The sequence below is a fragment of the Anomaloglossus baeobatrachus genome, chromosome 8 (genome assembly GCF_048569485.1).
Source record: "Anomaloglossus baeobatrachus isolate aAnoBae1 chromosome 8, aAnoBae1.hap1, whole genome shotgun sequence".
NCBI classification, from domain to species: Eukaryota; Metazoa; Chordata; class Amphibia; order Anura; family Aromobatidae; genus Anomaloglossus; species Anomaloglossus baeobatrachus.
The window spans coordinates 40,420,972-40,436,246 of record NC_134360.1 but is presented as its reverse complement, the minus strand read 5'-3'; the positions used below and the strand labels follow the sequence as shown (position 1 = coordinate 40,436,246).

Here is a 15,275-nt window from a genome sequence, read left to right as displayed (position 1 = left end):
GAGAATTTTATATATATTTTTTTCAGATTCAGAGGAATTAGGGTCTACCTTATAAGTTTTAGCAGCAAATGTCATGAGCAATACCGGCACAGATACCTGGTGGATATGGGAGAGAAAAAAAAGCAACAATACATAAAGAAAAAAGGATAATAAAACACATACTAAGCGATTTATAATAATCTGCAACACTTAATGCAAGCAATATGCTTGGCTGGAGGTCATCATAGCACCATATTACAGTCCCTGAATACTTTTTTTTGTCTTTTTTTCCGGTTTACAACCATTTTCTTATATAACGCATTTTATAAAGTATATGTTGTATATTTACATACAGACACGTGATCGGCCGGTTGTAGGGGATTCCTATGTGTAGTTACAAGCACCTTTGACTGTTCGATAAATTAATGGAAATGTATCTAGAAAGCTGGTGATTACCATAAGCCTCGAGGTGTCACTGGTTTCCAGTTCGTCATAAGACAATTGATTGGTTTCACTTCATTTTATAAAGTGCTTTTAGCAAAAAATCTCATTAATAAGGCAGAAAAAGAAGGTGATAACGAAGAATCGCATCAGATATTTAAGTCAGACTGGTTGCTATGGCTAAAGTGCTCAGAGCTGTCAATCAGCAAGTCCATAGCAACTAAGCTTTCTCAAGTCCACAATCCAAGGCCATGTTGTCTCTAAAGTTAGGGTCACACGTAGCGACGCAGCAGCAATCACGACGACGACCTGACCTTATCAGGATCGCTGCTGCGTCGTTACATGGTCGCTGGTGAGCTGTCAAACGGGCAGATCTCACCAGCGACCAGTGACCAGCCCCCAGCCAGCAGCGACGCGTGGAAGCGATGCTGCGCTTGGTAACTAAGGTAAATATCGGGTAACCAAGCAAAGCCCTTCACTGGTTACCCGATATTTACCTTGGTTACCAGCGCACACCGCTTAGCGCTGGCTCCCTGCACTCCTAGCCAGAGTACACATCGGGTTAATAAGCAAACCTTTGCTTATTTACCTGATGTGTACTCTGGCTACGCGTGCAGGGAGCAGGGAGTCGGCACTGACAGCCTGAGAGCGGCGGACACTAGTAACCAAGGTAAATATCGGGTAACCAGCGAAGCACTTCGCTTGGTTACCCGATGTTTACCTTGGTTATAGCTTACCGCAGGCTGCCAGAAGCCATCTCTCTGCTCCCTGCTCGCTTCAGTTTGTCGCTCTCTCGGTGTCACACACAGCGATGTGTGCTTCACAGCGGGAGCGCGACAACCAAAAAATGAAGCGGGACATTCAGCAACGACCGGCGACCTCACAACAGGGGCCAGCTCGTTGCTGGATGTCACACACAGCGACAGCGACAGGATGTTGCTGCTACGTCACAGAAAATGGTGACTTAGCAGCGATGTTGTTGTTGCCGTCGCTGTGTGTGACACCACCTTAAATAGACTTTACAAGTCCATAGCAACTAGACTAAGCTTTCTTAAGTCCATAATTCAAGGCCAAGTTGTCTCTAAAGGTTCATAGCAACTAGACTAAGGGGTACTTTGCACGTTGCGACATCGCTACTGCGATATCGTCGGGGTCAAATCGAAAGTGACGCACATCCGGCGCCAGTAACGATGTCGCAACGTGTAAAGCCTAGATGCACCGATTTACGATCGCAAAAGCGTCGTAAATCGGTGATCTGTGTAGCGTCTGTCATTTCCATAATTTCGGGATGACCGATGTTACGATGTTGTTCCTTGTTCCTGCGGCAGCACACATCTCCTTACCTGCGTCCCGCCGGCAATGCGGAAGGAAGGAGGTGGGCGGGATGTTTACATCCCGCTCATCTCCGCCCCTCCGCTTCTATTGGCCGCCTGCCGTGTGACGTCGCTGTGACGCCGTACGACCCGCCCCCTTAATAAGGAGGCGGGTCGCCGGCCAGAGCGACGTCGCAGGGCAGGTAAGTGCGTGTGAAGCTGCCGTAGCGATAATGTTCGCTAAGGCAGCTATCACAAGAGCATAAAAACAAAAAAACAAAAAAACAAAAAAACAAAAAAGTGAGCCGGAGTATGAGATGGTATACATGGTACTTGTGAGACCATGTTCACACTGGCCATGAGACAAAGAGAAACCAAGGAAAAAATTGTGAAAAAATACCCTGCTGTAACTAAATAAAAGCATAGTGCATATAAACATAGGGTACTTAGTAAACACTGTTTTTGATCAAAAAAAGCATAAAGCTATCCCACCAACGCCAAGGTGTACCCAGTTGGGATAGTACCTACACTCTCTAATATTAAAACCTTACCATGGGTCTAAAATAGGCCTCAATGTGGCTAAGGGCTGAGAGCGACCGGGTCTTTTATTTTAGACCCATGGTAAGGTTTTAATATTAGAGAGTGTAGGTACTATCCCAACTGGGTACACCTTGGCGTTGGTGGGATAGCTTTATGCTTTTTTTGATCAAAAACAGTGTTTACTAAGTACCCTATGTTTATATACACTATGCTTTTATTTAGTTACAGCAGGGTATTTTTTCACAATTTTTTCCTTGGTTTCTCTTTGTCTCATGGCCAGTGTGAACATGGTCTCACAAGTACCATGTATACCATCTCATACTCCGGCTCACTTTTTTGTTTTTATGTAGTTTTTTTGTATTCAGTACAAACAGGGAGTGGCCCCCTTCTCAGCGAGCTGGACATTTCATTCTGTGAATCCCCCTGACTGTGTGTGTCCTGTTGGGACCCGGTCGCTCTCAGCCCTTAGCCACATTGAGGCCTATTTTAGACCCATGGTAAGGTTTTAATATTAGAGAGTGTAGGTACTATCCCAACTGGGTACACCTTGGCGTTGGTGGGATAGCTTTATGCTTTTTTTGATCAAAAACAGTGTTTACTAAGTACCCTATGTTTATATGCACTATGCTTTTATTTAGTTACAGCAGGGTATTTTTTCACAATTTTTTCCTTGGTTTCTCTAGCTATCACAAGAGATCGCATCTGCGACGGGGGCGGGGACTATCGCGCTCGGCATCGCTAGCATCGGCTAGCGATGTCGCAGCGTGCAAAGAACCCCTAAGCTTTCTTAATTCTACGACTCAAGGTCAAGTTGTCACCAAGTTGAAATGATATATTAGATTGCCTGTCGAGAAGTTCTTAGCACCTAGACTGATCTTACTCAAGTACACAAATCAAGGCCAAGTTGTCTATAAAATAAGACAATCACCAAGTCCTTAGCAACTAGACTGAGTCTATTCAAGTCTACAACTCAAGGCCAAGTTGTCTCTAAGCTGAAGTTACATATATAAGGTTTGCCATCAGCTTGTCCTTAGCAGATAGTCTGAACTTGCTAAAGTCAACTTGGCCTTGATTTGTTTGCTTGAGTAAGCCCAGACTAGTTGCTAAGGACTTGCTGATGGCGAATCTACTATGTAACCTCAGCTTAAAGGCAACTTGACCGTGAGATGTAGACTTAAGTAAGCTCAGTCTAATTGCTAAGGACATAGGCAGCCTAATATGTAATCTTAGCTTAGAGAAAATTTGGTCTTGAGTTGTAGTCCCTTAACTGAGGTTACAGATAAGGTTGCCCTTCAACATGTGCTTGGCAGTTAGGCTGAGCTTACTGAGGTCTTCATCTCAAGGCCAAGTTGTCTTCATGCTGAAACTATATTTAAGGTTGAACTAGTCTGGGCTTACTCAAGTCTACCACTCGAGGCCAAGTTGTCTTTATGCTGAGACTACATATTAGGTTGAACTAGTCTGAGCTTACTCATATTTTCAACTCCAGCCCAAGTTGCCTTTATGCTGAGACTATATTTTAGATTGAACTAATCTGAGAAGACTCAAGTCTACCACTCAAGGCCATGTTGTTTTCATGCTGAGACTATATATTAGGTTGAACTAGTCTGAGCTTACTTAAGTCTACCACTCAAGGCCAAGTTGTCTTTATGCTGACACTGTATATTAGGTTGAACTACTTTGAGCTTATTCAAGTCTACCACTCAAGGCCAAGTTGTCTTTATGCTGAGACTATATATTAGGGTGAACTAGTCTGAGCTTACTCAAATTTTAAACTCAACCCCAAGTTACCTTTATGCTGAGACTATATTTTAGGTTGAACTAGTCTGATCCTACTCACGTCTACCACTCAAGGCCAAGTTATATTAATGCTGAGACTATATATTAGGTTGAACTAGTCTGAGCTTACTCAAGTCTACCACTCAAGGCCAAGTTGTCTTTATGCTGAGACTATATATTAGATTGAACTAGTCTGAGCTTACTCAAGTCTACCACTCAAGGCCAAGTTGTCTTTATGCTGAGACTATATATTAGGCTGAACTATTCTGAGCTTACTCAAGTCTACAACTCGAGGCCAAGTTGTCTTTATGTTGAGACTATAATTAGGTTGGTCATTAGTAAGTCTTTACCAACTAGTCTGAGCTTACTTAAGTCTACCAGTCAAGGCCAAGTTGTCTTCATGCTGACACTATATATTAGGTTGAACTAATATGAGCTTACTGATGGCCCCCACTCGAGGCCAAGTTGTCTTTATGCTGAGACTTTATGTTAGATTGGCCATTAGTAAGTCCTTACCAAGTAGTCTGAGCTTACTCAAGTCTATCACTCAAAGCCAAGTAGTTACTGAACAAAGGGTACAGAAGGGGCGAAAAGGCTTGGGATTACCGAAGCTATGCTGTTCGGATCAAGTCTACCACTCAAGGCCAAGTTGTCTTTATGCTGAGACTATATATTAGGTTGAACTAGTCTGAGCTTACTCAAGTCTACCACTCAAGCCCAAGTTGTCTTTATGTTGAGACTATATATTAGGTTGAACTAGTCTGAGCTTACTCAAGTCTACCACTCAAGCCCAAGTTGTCTTTGTGTGGAGACTACATTTTAGGTTGGCCATTAGCAAGTCCTTAGCAACTAGTCTGAGCTTACTCAAGTCTACCACTCGAGGCCAAGTAGTCTTTATGCTGAGACTATATATTAGGTAGAACTAATCTGAGCTTACTCAAGTCTATTACTCAAGCTCAAGTAGTAACTGAACCAAAGGAACAGAAGGGGCGAAAAAGCTTGGGATTACCCATGCTATGCCGCTCGGATGGCCTTTCTGCCATATTAATCAGATTTTTGGAAAACCTTTCTTTACTCTATGACAATTCATGGTCTTTCTCTAACGTAACCTACAACCTGTATAAGGTTTTTTGGTTTGGTTTTTCTTTCTTTTTCTAGAAATCTCCCTTTTGGCAGAAAAATAGTATAAAATATAGCACCAATCTCTGCTACGAAAAAAGTTGTATGCACCATAGAATAAGAGATACAGAAATCATCATTATATTCACAATAACAAATACAAATATTTCCCAGATGTAAGGACAAAGGAACACAATTTGGACCCTGTAACTTGCAAGGTTTTTTTTTTCCTTTCAAACTTAGTGAATCTTATAAAAATATTACAATATACAGCTATTTTCCTAGGACTGAGCGACGTCTTAACTTCCGTCTTCTTGTGGTTTATCTGCAAATTAAAATAAGAAACAGTGTTAATATAATTACGTAAACCAGATGTACTCATGGCTGTTTCACAATCAGAAAATGACCAATTGTTTAAATCAGGTTTTTGTTTAATTTTTGGACTGTTTTTTTTCCGTATCACAATCTGTAATAAAAATAAAAAATAAAATGCAATTTTCACCTTAGGGTTTTTTTAGTCTTCCAGTTGTTTCAGGAAATGCACATGCACATTAGCCACAATAATTAGGCTCTGTCCCTAACCGTTGTATTGAAGCATCTAATGAAAGTGTGCAAAGGCCATTGTGGAGGGAGGGGGAGGAGGATCGCTGTGACATCGCCTATTGTGATTGATGAATTCTGTGTTACATTAGCCCCAATAATTAGACTCTGTCCCAACTTTTGTATTGAAGCATCTAATGAGAGTGTGCAAAGGCCATTGTGGAGGGAGGGGGAGGAGGATCGCTGTGACGTCGCCTATTGTGATTGATGAATTCTGTGTTACATTAGCCCCAATAATTAGACTCTGTCCCTACCTGTTGTATTGAAGCATCTAATGAGTGTGTGCAAAGGCCAATGTGAAGGGAGGGGGAGGAGGATGGGCTGTGACGTCGCCTATTGTGATTGATGGATTCTGTGTTTACATTAGCCCCAATAATTAAACTCTGCCCCTACCTGTTGTATTGAAGCATCTAATGAGCGTCTGCAAAGGCCATTATGGAGGGAGGGGGAGGAGGATCGCTGTGACGTCGCCTATTGTGATTGACGGATTCTGTGTTTACATTAGCCCCAATAATTAGACTCTGGCCCTACCTGTTGTACTGAAGCATCTAATGAACATGTACAAAGGCCATTGTGGAGGGAGGGGGAGGAGGATCGCTGTGACGTTGCCTATTGTGATTGACAGATTCTGTGTTTACATTAGCTACAATAATTAGGCTCTGTCCCTATCTGTTGCATTGAAGCATCTAATGAGCGTGTGCAAAGGCCATTGTGAAGGGAGGGAAGTGGGAGGAAGATGGGCTGTGACTTCACCTATTGTGATTGATGGATTCTGTGTTTACATTAGCCCCAATAATTAGACTCTGGCCCTACCTGTTGTACGGACGCATCTAATGAGCGTATGCAAAGGCCATTATTGAGGGAGGGGGAGGAGGATCGGCTGTGACGTCACCTATTCTGATTGATAGATTCTGTGTTATCAGCTGTGTAGAGAAATGTAACAGGTCATTATAATCCTGTCTCTGCTGATAATGAGACTGCTGTAAGCTCTTCTGGAAAGGACAGGGTGTATGAGTGTAAAATAGACAAAGTTGCAACAGTGTGAAAATTATAAGATGACTAATGTTGTTGGCAAAAATAATTTAAAAAAGTAACACAAAAACCTGTTTTAAACAATAGGTCATTTTGGGATGAAAGGGGTGATGTCAAGATTGTAAGTTATACCCTATCCGGTAACAATGCTGAGACCCCAACCGATGCGGTGTTTGTGGCTTTGCAGGGCCCTGTCTGAATATAGCAGAGGTTGAGCATGCGCAACTCCAATCCATTCATTGTCTATGGAGCACTATTACCGGAATCGGTGGTGGTTGCAGTGGTCGGGCCCCTGTAATCCTATGAATGGGGGATATCTTACCATTTTGATACAGCCCCTTTAATATCTAGAATGGGGGGCACTGACCTTCTCTTCTGTGCGTACATTGCAGCTCACATTCATCCTTCTCATCAAACCGGTTAAGGTTTCCACCGCAGCCGCTGTACACGAACGGGCGACACGCTCTCACCCGCTGGTTATAATACCATTTCAATGTGTATTTGGTGCATTCGCCTTCCAGCATTGGCAGACGGCAGAGATCTGCAAACAACAGGAGGCTCAGTGACGAGGGATAAAGTCTAAAGTATAAATCACCGGCATCTATAAATAATCTATACTGATATAACAATAATAGTATATTAATATAATAGTCTCTTGTAATGACAGTATATAACACGAGCATAATAGCCTGTAGTATACTGTATAATAGTATATTATAGAAATATAATAGCCTATAATTGTAGCATAAAAATAGTATAAAAAAGTAATATTATAATCTCTAGTAGTATAATATTAGTGTATAACCATCGTTTTAGAGTCTATTGTAGTTGTATAATATTATAGAATAGTAGTAATATAATAACAGCATATAACGGGAGTATTATAGCCATTATTAATACATAATAGTAGTATTATAGTCTTTAGTGTTTGTATAATAATAGTCTTTAGTAATAGTAATACAGTGTAGTAGTATAATAACTATATATAACTGTAGTATTTTAGTCTTTAGTAGCTTTAATACAGTATAGTAGAGGTATAATAACAGTATATAACAGTACTGTAGTTTTATAGTCTTTAGTAGTACTAAAACTGTTTAGTCATAGTATATAATGGTAGTATTATACAATAGTAGTAATACCGTATAGTAGTATAGTAATAGTATATAACAGTAGTATTATAGTCTCTAGTGTTAGTATAACAATAGTATATAACATATATAACAGTAGTATAATAACAGTATATAACGGTAGTATTATAGTCTTTAGTAGTACAAATACAGTATAGTAATCGTATATAATGGTAGTATTGTACTCTAGTAGTACTAATACAGTATAGTAATAGTATATAACGGTAGTATTATACAATAGTAGTAATACCGTATAGTAGTATAGTAATAGTATATAACAGTAGTATTATAGTCTCTAGTGTTAGTATAACAATAGTATATAACATATATAACAGTAGTATAATAACAGTATATAACGGTAGTATTATAGTCTTTAGTAGTACAAATACAGTATAGTAATCGTATATAATGGTAGTATTGTACTCTAGTAGTACTAATACAGTATAGTAATAGTATATAACGGTAGTATTATACAATAGTAGTAATACCGTATAGTAGTATAGTAATAGTATATAACAGTAGTATTATAATCTCTAGTGTTAGTATAACAATAGTATATAACATATATAACAGTAGTATAATAACAGTATATAACGGTAGTATTATAGTCTTTAGTAGTACAAATACAGTATAGTAATCGTATATAATGGTAGTATTGTACTCTAGTAGTACTAATACAGTATAGTAATAGTATATAACGGTAGTATTATACAATAGTAGTAATACCGTATAGTAGTATAGTAATAGTATATAACAGTAGTATTATAATCTCTAGTGTTAGTATAACAATAGTATATAACATATATAACAGTAGTATAATAACAGAATATAACGGTAGTATTATAGTCTTTAGTAGTACTAATACAGTATAGTAATAGTATATAACGGTAGTATCATACTCTAGCAGTACTAATACAGTATAGTAATAGTATATAACGGTAGTATCATACTCTAGTAGTACTAATACAGTATAGTAATAGTATATAACGGTAGTATCATACTCTAGTAGTACTAATACAGTATAGTAATAGTATATAACGGTAGTATCATACTCTAGTAGTACTAATACAGTATAGTAATAGTATATAACGGTAGTATCATACTCTAGTAGTACTAATACAGTATAATAATAGTATATAACGGTAGTATTGTACTCTAGTAGTAATAATACAGTATAGTAGTAGTGTATTAATGGCAGTATAACATATCATAGGCTATGGCTACCATGTTGTTCAGTGTCTCTCTTGTTGCGCAGGCTGGCCTCAGATGCTGTTGGGATTGTCGTGTCTGTAAAGGGAAAGATGTCAAACACATGATTTGATGTCAGTTTTCCTCTACTTCTATTACAGAGATGGTTAAAGTGAATGTACAGCATCATTTTGCTGTGTACATATACATATATATATATATATATATATATATATATATCTCGTGTATATATATATATATATATATATATATATATGAATACAGCTCAATCCCTGTCCACAGGTTGTGTCTGGTACTGCAACTAAGATACATTAATGTGAATGGTGCTGAGCTGCAATTCCAGACTCGGCCTGTGGGCAGGAGGGGCGCTGTAGTTACACAGCTGTCCTGGCAGCAGCACACCGGCCAGGCAGCCCCTGACCATCGTACTGACCATCTGACAGGATAGTGCTCTCTGTCCCATCTTCATCCATGGCTTCCTTGTAATCGTCCACGGTGTATATGTGCTCATAGTCCGGATCGTTGGTGTTCACTACCACCCTCAGCTCACGTCCTGTATGAAGCCATGGGAGTAGATGTTAAAATTAAAAACAAAAATGTGTGGATTTCATTAGGAACCAACCTTTAAAATGTAAACCTGAAGCAGAAGCAAAAAGCGATGGAAAATATAAAAGAAGCCCGTGAGCTATTTGTGCCATTTCATGACATGCACCATTTATTATGTGCTTTAGGCATTTTCTGTGCCTTTTCCAGCATGGGGGCATGGCGTAGTGGAAGGAGCGCCTGTCCTGAATGCACCGACATTTTGCACATATTTGTATCACCAAGTAAGATATCTAGTAGGAAGTGTAAACACTGGCTTCAATCCATCAAAGGAGCTTTTTTTGTATTGATTTTCATTTTTCTCGTCTTTTTTTAATGAAGGAATTTGCACCAAATTCATCAAAATCGTGCACAATGTTGAATTTGGTAAAAAAAACCACCACTTTTTTTGCCCCATTATAGCACAATCTCTCCAATAAAGCTTTAAATGTTGCACATTGGTCTCCAATTGCAAGTGGATTTGGTAAAGACATCAATGTCAACCTATTATTAGAGATGACTTGTCGCTTGCTATAAAAATTGAGTTAAATGCCTTGTATAAATCCCTGAGCTCTCCTGATTCTGACGTTTTTTTCCGTTTTGTCCTATGTCGCTCCATTGTAAAGATATTCACATTTGTTTCTTTTGGAGCGCAGCATGTGAAATCTCTGCAACTGGACATTTCTTCAGAGTCTTCCCTGGAAGAATGTACTTCAATCTCTCCTTCCCAGATGGTACCAATCACATTTTGGAGGGAGGGGTGAAAGCACACGCTAAGGTAGTGTCACGGTTCTGATTTGCGGTGCATCTTTTGTGCGGTGACGTTCTGTTATGGTCTCCTGCAGAGTCAGTGTTCACCTGTTTCTCCATGCAGAGCATTTTGCCTTGATGCTCTGCTGTCTTGCACTCTTGTGGACGGGTTGTTTCCCCGCACTGGGTCCTACGCTGGTGCTGGGAGAGGCTTGCCCACATGCCTTGCGTTCTAGGTTATTGCTCTACTTTATTAGGGAGAATGTCGGCCGGAATGACGCCGGTCGTATTTCCTGCTCTGCAGTAAGTGCTCTAGGCTCCTGTTGTGTCTTGTTATCTGATCTTGTCTACTTGACCCTGGACTGTATTGACTCTGCTCTGCCTGCCCCCCTTGAACTTGTCGTTACCTTCTGGCTTCTGACCTCGGACCTCCTCCTGACCACGTCTCCGCCTGCTCGTTTCATCCAATACATACTCTCCTGGTATCCTGACACTCTGCCTGTATCTTGACCTCGTTTCTGCCTGCTCCCTGTGTTCTGTCGTGTCCCCTTGGTTACTGATCCTGGCGTGTCAGACTCTCCCTCTGCTCTCTCTGTAGACTAGTGCTTCCAGCGCCATCTAGCTATTAACTTCATACTACGCCACAGAGTGTTTAGCTTCCCATCCAGCGCCACCAAGTGACTGTATCACTACTCTGTAGTGCCAAGCAGAAATGCCTAGTTGCATTACAAGCAGAGATTTCACATATTGCGCTCCGAAAGCAACAAATGTTAATATCTCTGCAATGGAGCAACGCAGCACAAAACGGAAAAGAGCGGCAGAATCAGGGGAGCTCAGGGATTTTTCACAACATATCCAACTGACTTTTTAAATGTGGAGCATCAATTGACCCAAAAACACCAAAATCGTTAAAGGTCTTAGAAACATTGGAGCTATTAGTTGACATGCAGTGAGGATGTGCAAAAAGTATCATCTTTTAGGTGATAAGGGGAAAGATGGCATGACGGTGCAAAAACTTTGGATGGTCATGAGAGTGCACACTATAGACAGTGGGAGCGTAGTGCAAGAAAAAGCAAAAACGGATATAAAAAAACCTTTACATAATGGAAGATTTATTGTGAACAAAAATATAAATATAAAAAAAAAGCACAGGCCCCATTTCAGGTTGCATCTAACCCACTATTTGCAAGAAATGGTGCATCTCTAAATATCTAAAAAGCATTTGCACATGTTGTCCTGGTTGATTAATTGGTCACTATATCCGTCTAATCACCTCTTTTGTTCAGAACCTTCTGATGATGGACTGAAGCCCCCAATTAGCTAATTACAGATTAGTTAATTTTCCTCCTTGTGGAGGAGAGCTCATTTGCATACTTTTTCCCCTTAAACATTGCCTGTAATTCCCTATAAACCATGATCTAGGTGTCTCCTATGAAGAACAGTTTCCTCCAAAGCATTAAAAGATGACATAACACAATTAGAAGGGATGAAGTAAGTAAATCTCCCAGTAATGTTAGCAATGTGAGCCACAAATCGGAGACATCTGTTAGTTAAAACAATGGTGGACACATCTATAGACAACGGACAGGACGAGGCAAGACATCAGTTTGGGCATGCTGCTGTGTGTCTTCTTGCTTCTTGAGGTCTTCTTCAATAAGGACGACCACAGTAAATGCAAAAACATAAGATGCGGAGCTAAGAATGATAATTATGGTCATCCCTGCAAGGTGACCTCTGCAATAGACAACCGTAGAACAAGCCCTCTGCAACCGACAGCCATAGAACAAGCTCTCTGCAACCGACAGCCATAGAACAAGCCCTCTGCAACCGACAGCCATAGAACAAGCCCTCTGCAACCGACAGCCATAGAACAAGCCCTCTGCAACCGACAGACAAAAGAACAAGCCCTTTGCAACCAACAACCGTAGAACAAGCCCTCTGTAACTGACAGATATAGATAGAACAAGCCCTCTGCAACCCACAACCATAGATCAAGTCCTCCGCAACCGACAACCGTAGAACAAGCCCTCTTCAACTGACAATCATAGAACAAGCCCTCTGCAATCGACAACCGTAGAACAAGCCCTCTGCAACCGACAACCGTAGAACAAGCCCTCTGCAACCGACAACCGTAGAACAAGCCCTCTGTAACCGACAACCGTAGAACAAGCCCTCTGCAACCGACAACCGTAGAACAAGCCCTCTGTAACCGACAACCGTAGAACAAGCCCTCTGCAACCGACAACCGTGGAACAAGCCCTCTGCAACCGACAACCGTAGAACAAGCCCTCTGCAACCGACAACCGTAGAACAAGCCCTCTGCAACCGACAACCGTAGAACAAGCCCTCTGCAACCGACAACCGTAGAACAAGCCCTCTGCAACCGACAACCGTAGAACAAGCCCTCTGCAACCGACAACCGTAGAACAAGCCCTCTTCCATCGACAACCGTAGAACAAGCCCTCTGCAACTGACAACCATAGAACAAGCCCTCTCCAACCGACAACCATAGAAATTCCTCTGCAATCATTCCCCTGCTGGAAGATACCAGAATGCATTTACTTCTGTGCTACATCGCTATTAACCATTGCCCTGATGGAAGATACAATACTGCATTTACTTCTGTGATACATCGCTATTAACCATTGCACTGCTGGAGATACCAGACTGTGTGTATTTTTCTGTTACATCACTGCTATTAGCCATTACTCTGCTGGAAGATAGCAGATTGTAATTACTCCTCTGTTACATCCTTTGATGCATTGTAACCATTGCCCTGCTAGAATATACCAGACTGCATTTACTTATTTACTTCTCTGTTACATGGCTGCTATTAGCAATTGTCCTGCTGGAAGATACCATACTATATTTACTTCTCTGGTACATCGCTGCTACCAGCCATTGCCCTGCTGGAAGATACAATAATGCATTTACTTCTCTATTACATCGCTGCTACTAGCCATTGCCCTGCTGGAAGATACCATAATGCATTTACTTCTCTATTACATCGCTGCTACCAGCCATTTCCCTGCTGTAAGATACCATAACGCATTTACTTCTCTATTACATCGCTGCTACTAGCCATTGCCCTGCTGGAAGATACCATAGTACATTTACTTCTCTGTTACATCGCTGCTACTAACCATTGCTCTGCTGGAAGATAACAGATTGCATTTACTTCTCTGTTACATCGATGTCTTTTAACTATTGCCCTGCTGGACGATTTGCCCTGCATTCACTTTTCTGTTACATAGCTGATATTAACCATTGCCCTGCTGGAAAATACCTTTATTTGTAATTTACTCCCGTGTTTAACTGTTGCCCATCCAGAAGAAGACAGACTGCATTTCTGTGATTTATTGCTTCCCTGCCAGTTTCCTAAACTACTACCATTCCTGTGTGTATCCACACACCTGGCTCTGCCTCATCCTGTACTTTTGAGGAGGGCTGCTCTCTTAAAAAAAAGCTCCTTATAAACTCCATGTGAACATAGCCTTAGACTTTGCACAGTGAAGGCTTTTGAAATATTTAATGGATTATTTACATTCCCTTGGGACTCTTTATACTGCTCAGGCCTATTCTATTACAAAGACAGAACATAGGGGAAGGCTAGCTAGCGGCACGAAGGGGTAAATTCCCCTGAGGTCACAAGATGAAGTTTGGCAATGATAGAAAATCTATCCTCAATATGGTTAATAAATTGCCCTCTTCCTGTAGTACATCTTGAGCGCCTTCCACATGCCCAGACGGTAAAACTTTTGCCAGCCGTCCCCTGATAGCATGCCAACTATTGCAAGCAAGCACAGAAGAAGCAACACCAGATTACATGGATTATTTGTGAAGCAGAAGAAATTGATGGTATGGACAGAAATTGCGTCTTAGCCGTCTGCTGCCGCAGCGTACGTCCTGGCGATGCCAACTCACCCTCATCTTCATCAATATGAGTGAACTTTAGGGCTGGGACTGGGACAAGACGAGGGTTAGACGGTGGGGGAGACGGAAAGTTGGAAACATAACCTGGGAGGTGCAAGGACACAACAACAGATTCAGATACACAGGGTACAAGACGGGCGCGTTAATACAGTCACGATGGGAGATAATCACATGCCGGGTGCAAGTCAGGAGTCACTGATGCAAATACAATATTTAAAGAAGTAAATGTCAACTGGCTAAGGAGTGAAAACCGTAATTGTTGGGGCTGTAATACCAGGTATTGCCATAGACAAGGGTGGCGCTCTTTCTAGAAAAAAAAAAAGCAAACTATTTTTAAACCTGTGTCCCCTACTGACTCCGTTTGCACCAATGCAGTGATGCAATGATATTAGCTTTATTTGATTTTCACACCAGTTGCCCTTTAAATATGGTAAATAATAGCAGAGGGGCATGCATGATCATAGTGGGGCAAATACTGCTAAACTCACTGGCACCAAAGAAAGCACAACCGCCATACCCGCCCTGTCCATGGTTAATGCTGCCAGCCCCACAAGCAGGTTATACTATTATTTATTATAATTTAGCAATATTTGACACCTGAAAATGCATGTTATATTTATATATATACAGGGTGATCCAAAAGTAGGTGGACAGCAGTGGACAGTAGGTGCTGTAAAGTGAAACTGACTCAGTTGCCCTTAGCAACCAATCAGATTCCACCTTTCATATTCCAAAGAGTCTGTGAAGAATGAAAAGTGGAATCTGATTGGTTGCTACAGGCAACTGAGTCAGTTTCACTTTACACCATGTTTGATAACCACCCTATCGCACATACTGCCCACCTACTTTTGGACCACATACATATATATAT

The 15,275-nt window shown here is 41.0% G+C and overlaps 1 protein-coding gene across 1 annotated transcript; it reads right to left on the bottom strand.

Annotated features, from left to right (window-relative positions):
* Positions 1 to 3,523: 3,523 nt before the first annotated feature.
* LOC142249996 (collagen alpha-1(VII) chain-like) lies at positions 3,524 to 14,934 on the bottom strand. The gene is made up of 6 exons (XM_075322060.1): positions 14,922 to 14,934; positions 14,396 to 14,488; positions 9,573 to 9,692; positions 9,155 to 9,217; positions 7,171 to 7,344; positions 3,524 to 5,496 (listed from the first exon to the last, which is right to left on the bottom strand). Exons 1-6 carry the CDS (start codon positions 14,932 to 14,934, stop codon positions 5,471 to 5,473), a joined length of 489 nt encoding a protein of 162 aa, XP_075178175.1. The 3' UTR covers positions 3,524 to 5,470.
* Positions 14,935 to 15,275: the final 341 nt, after the last annotated feature.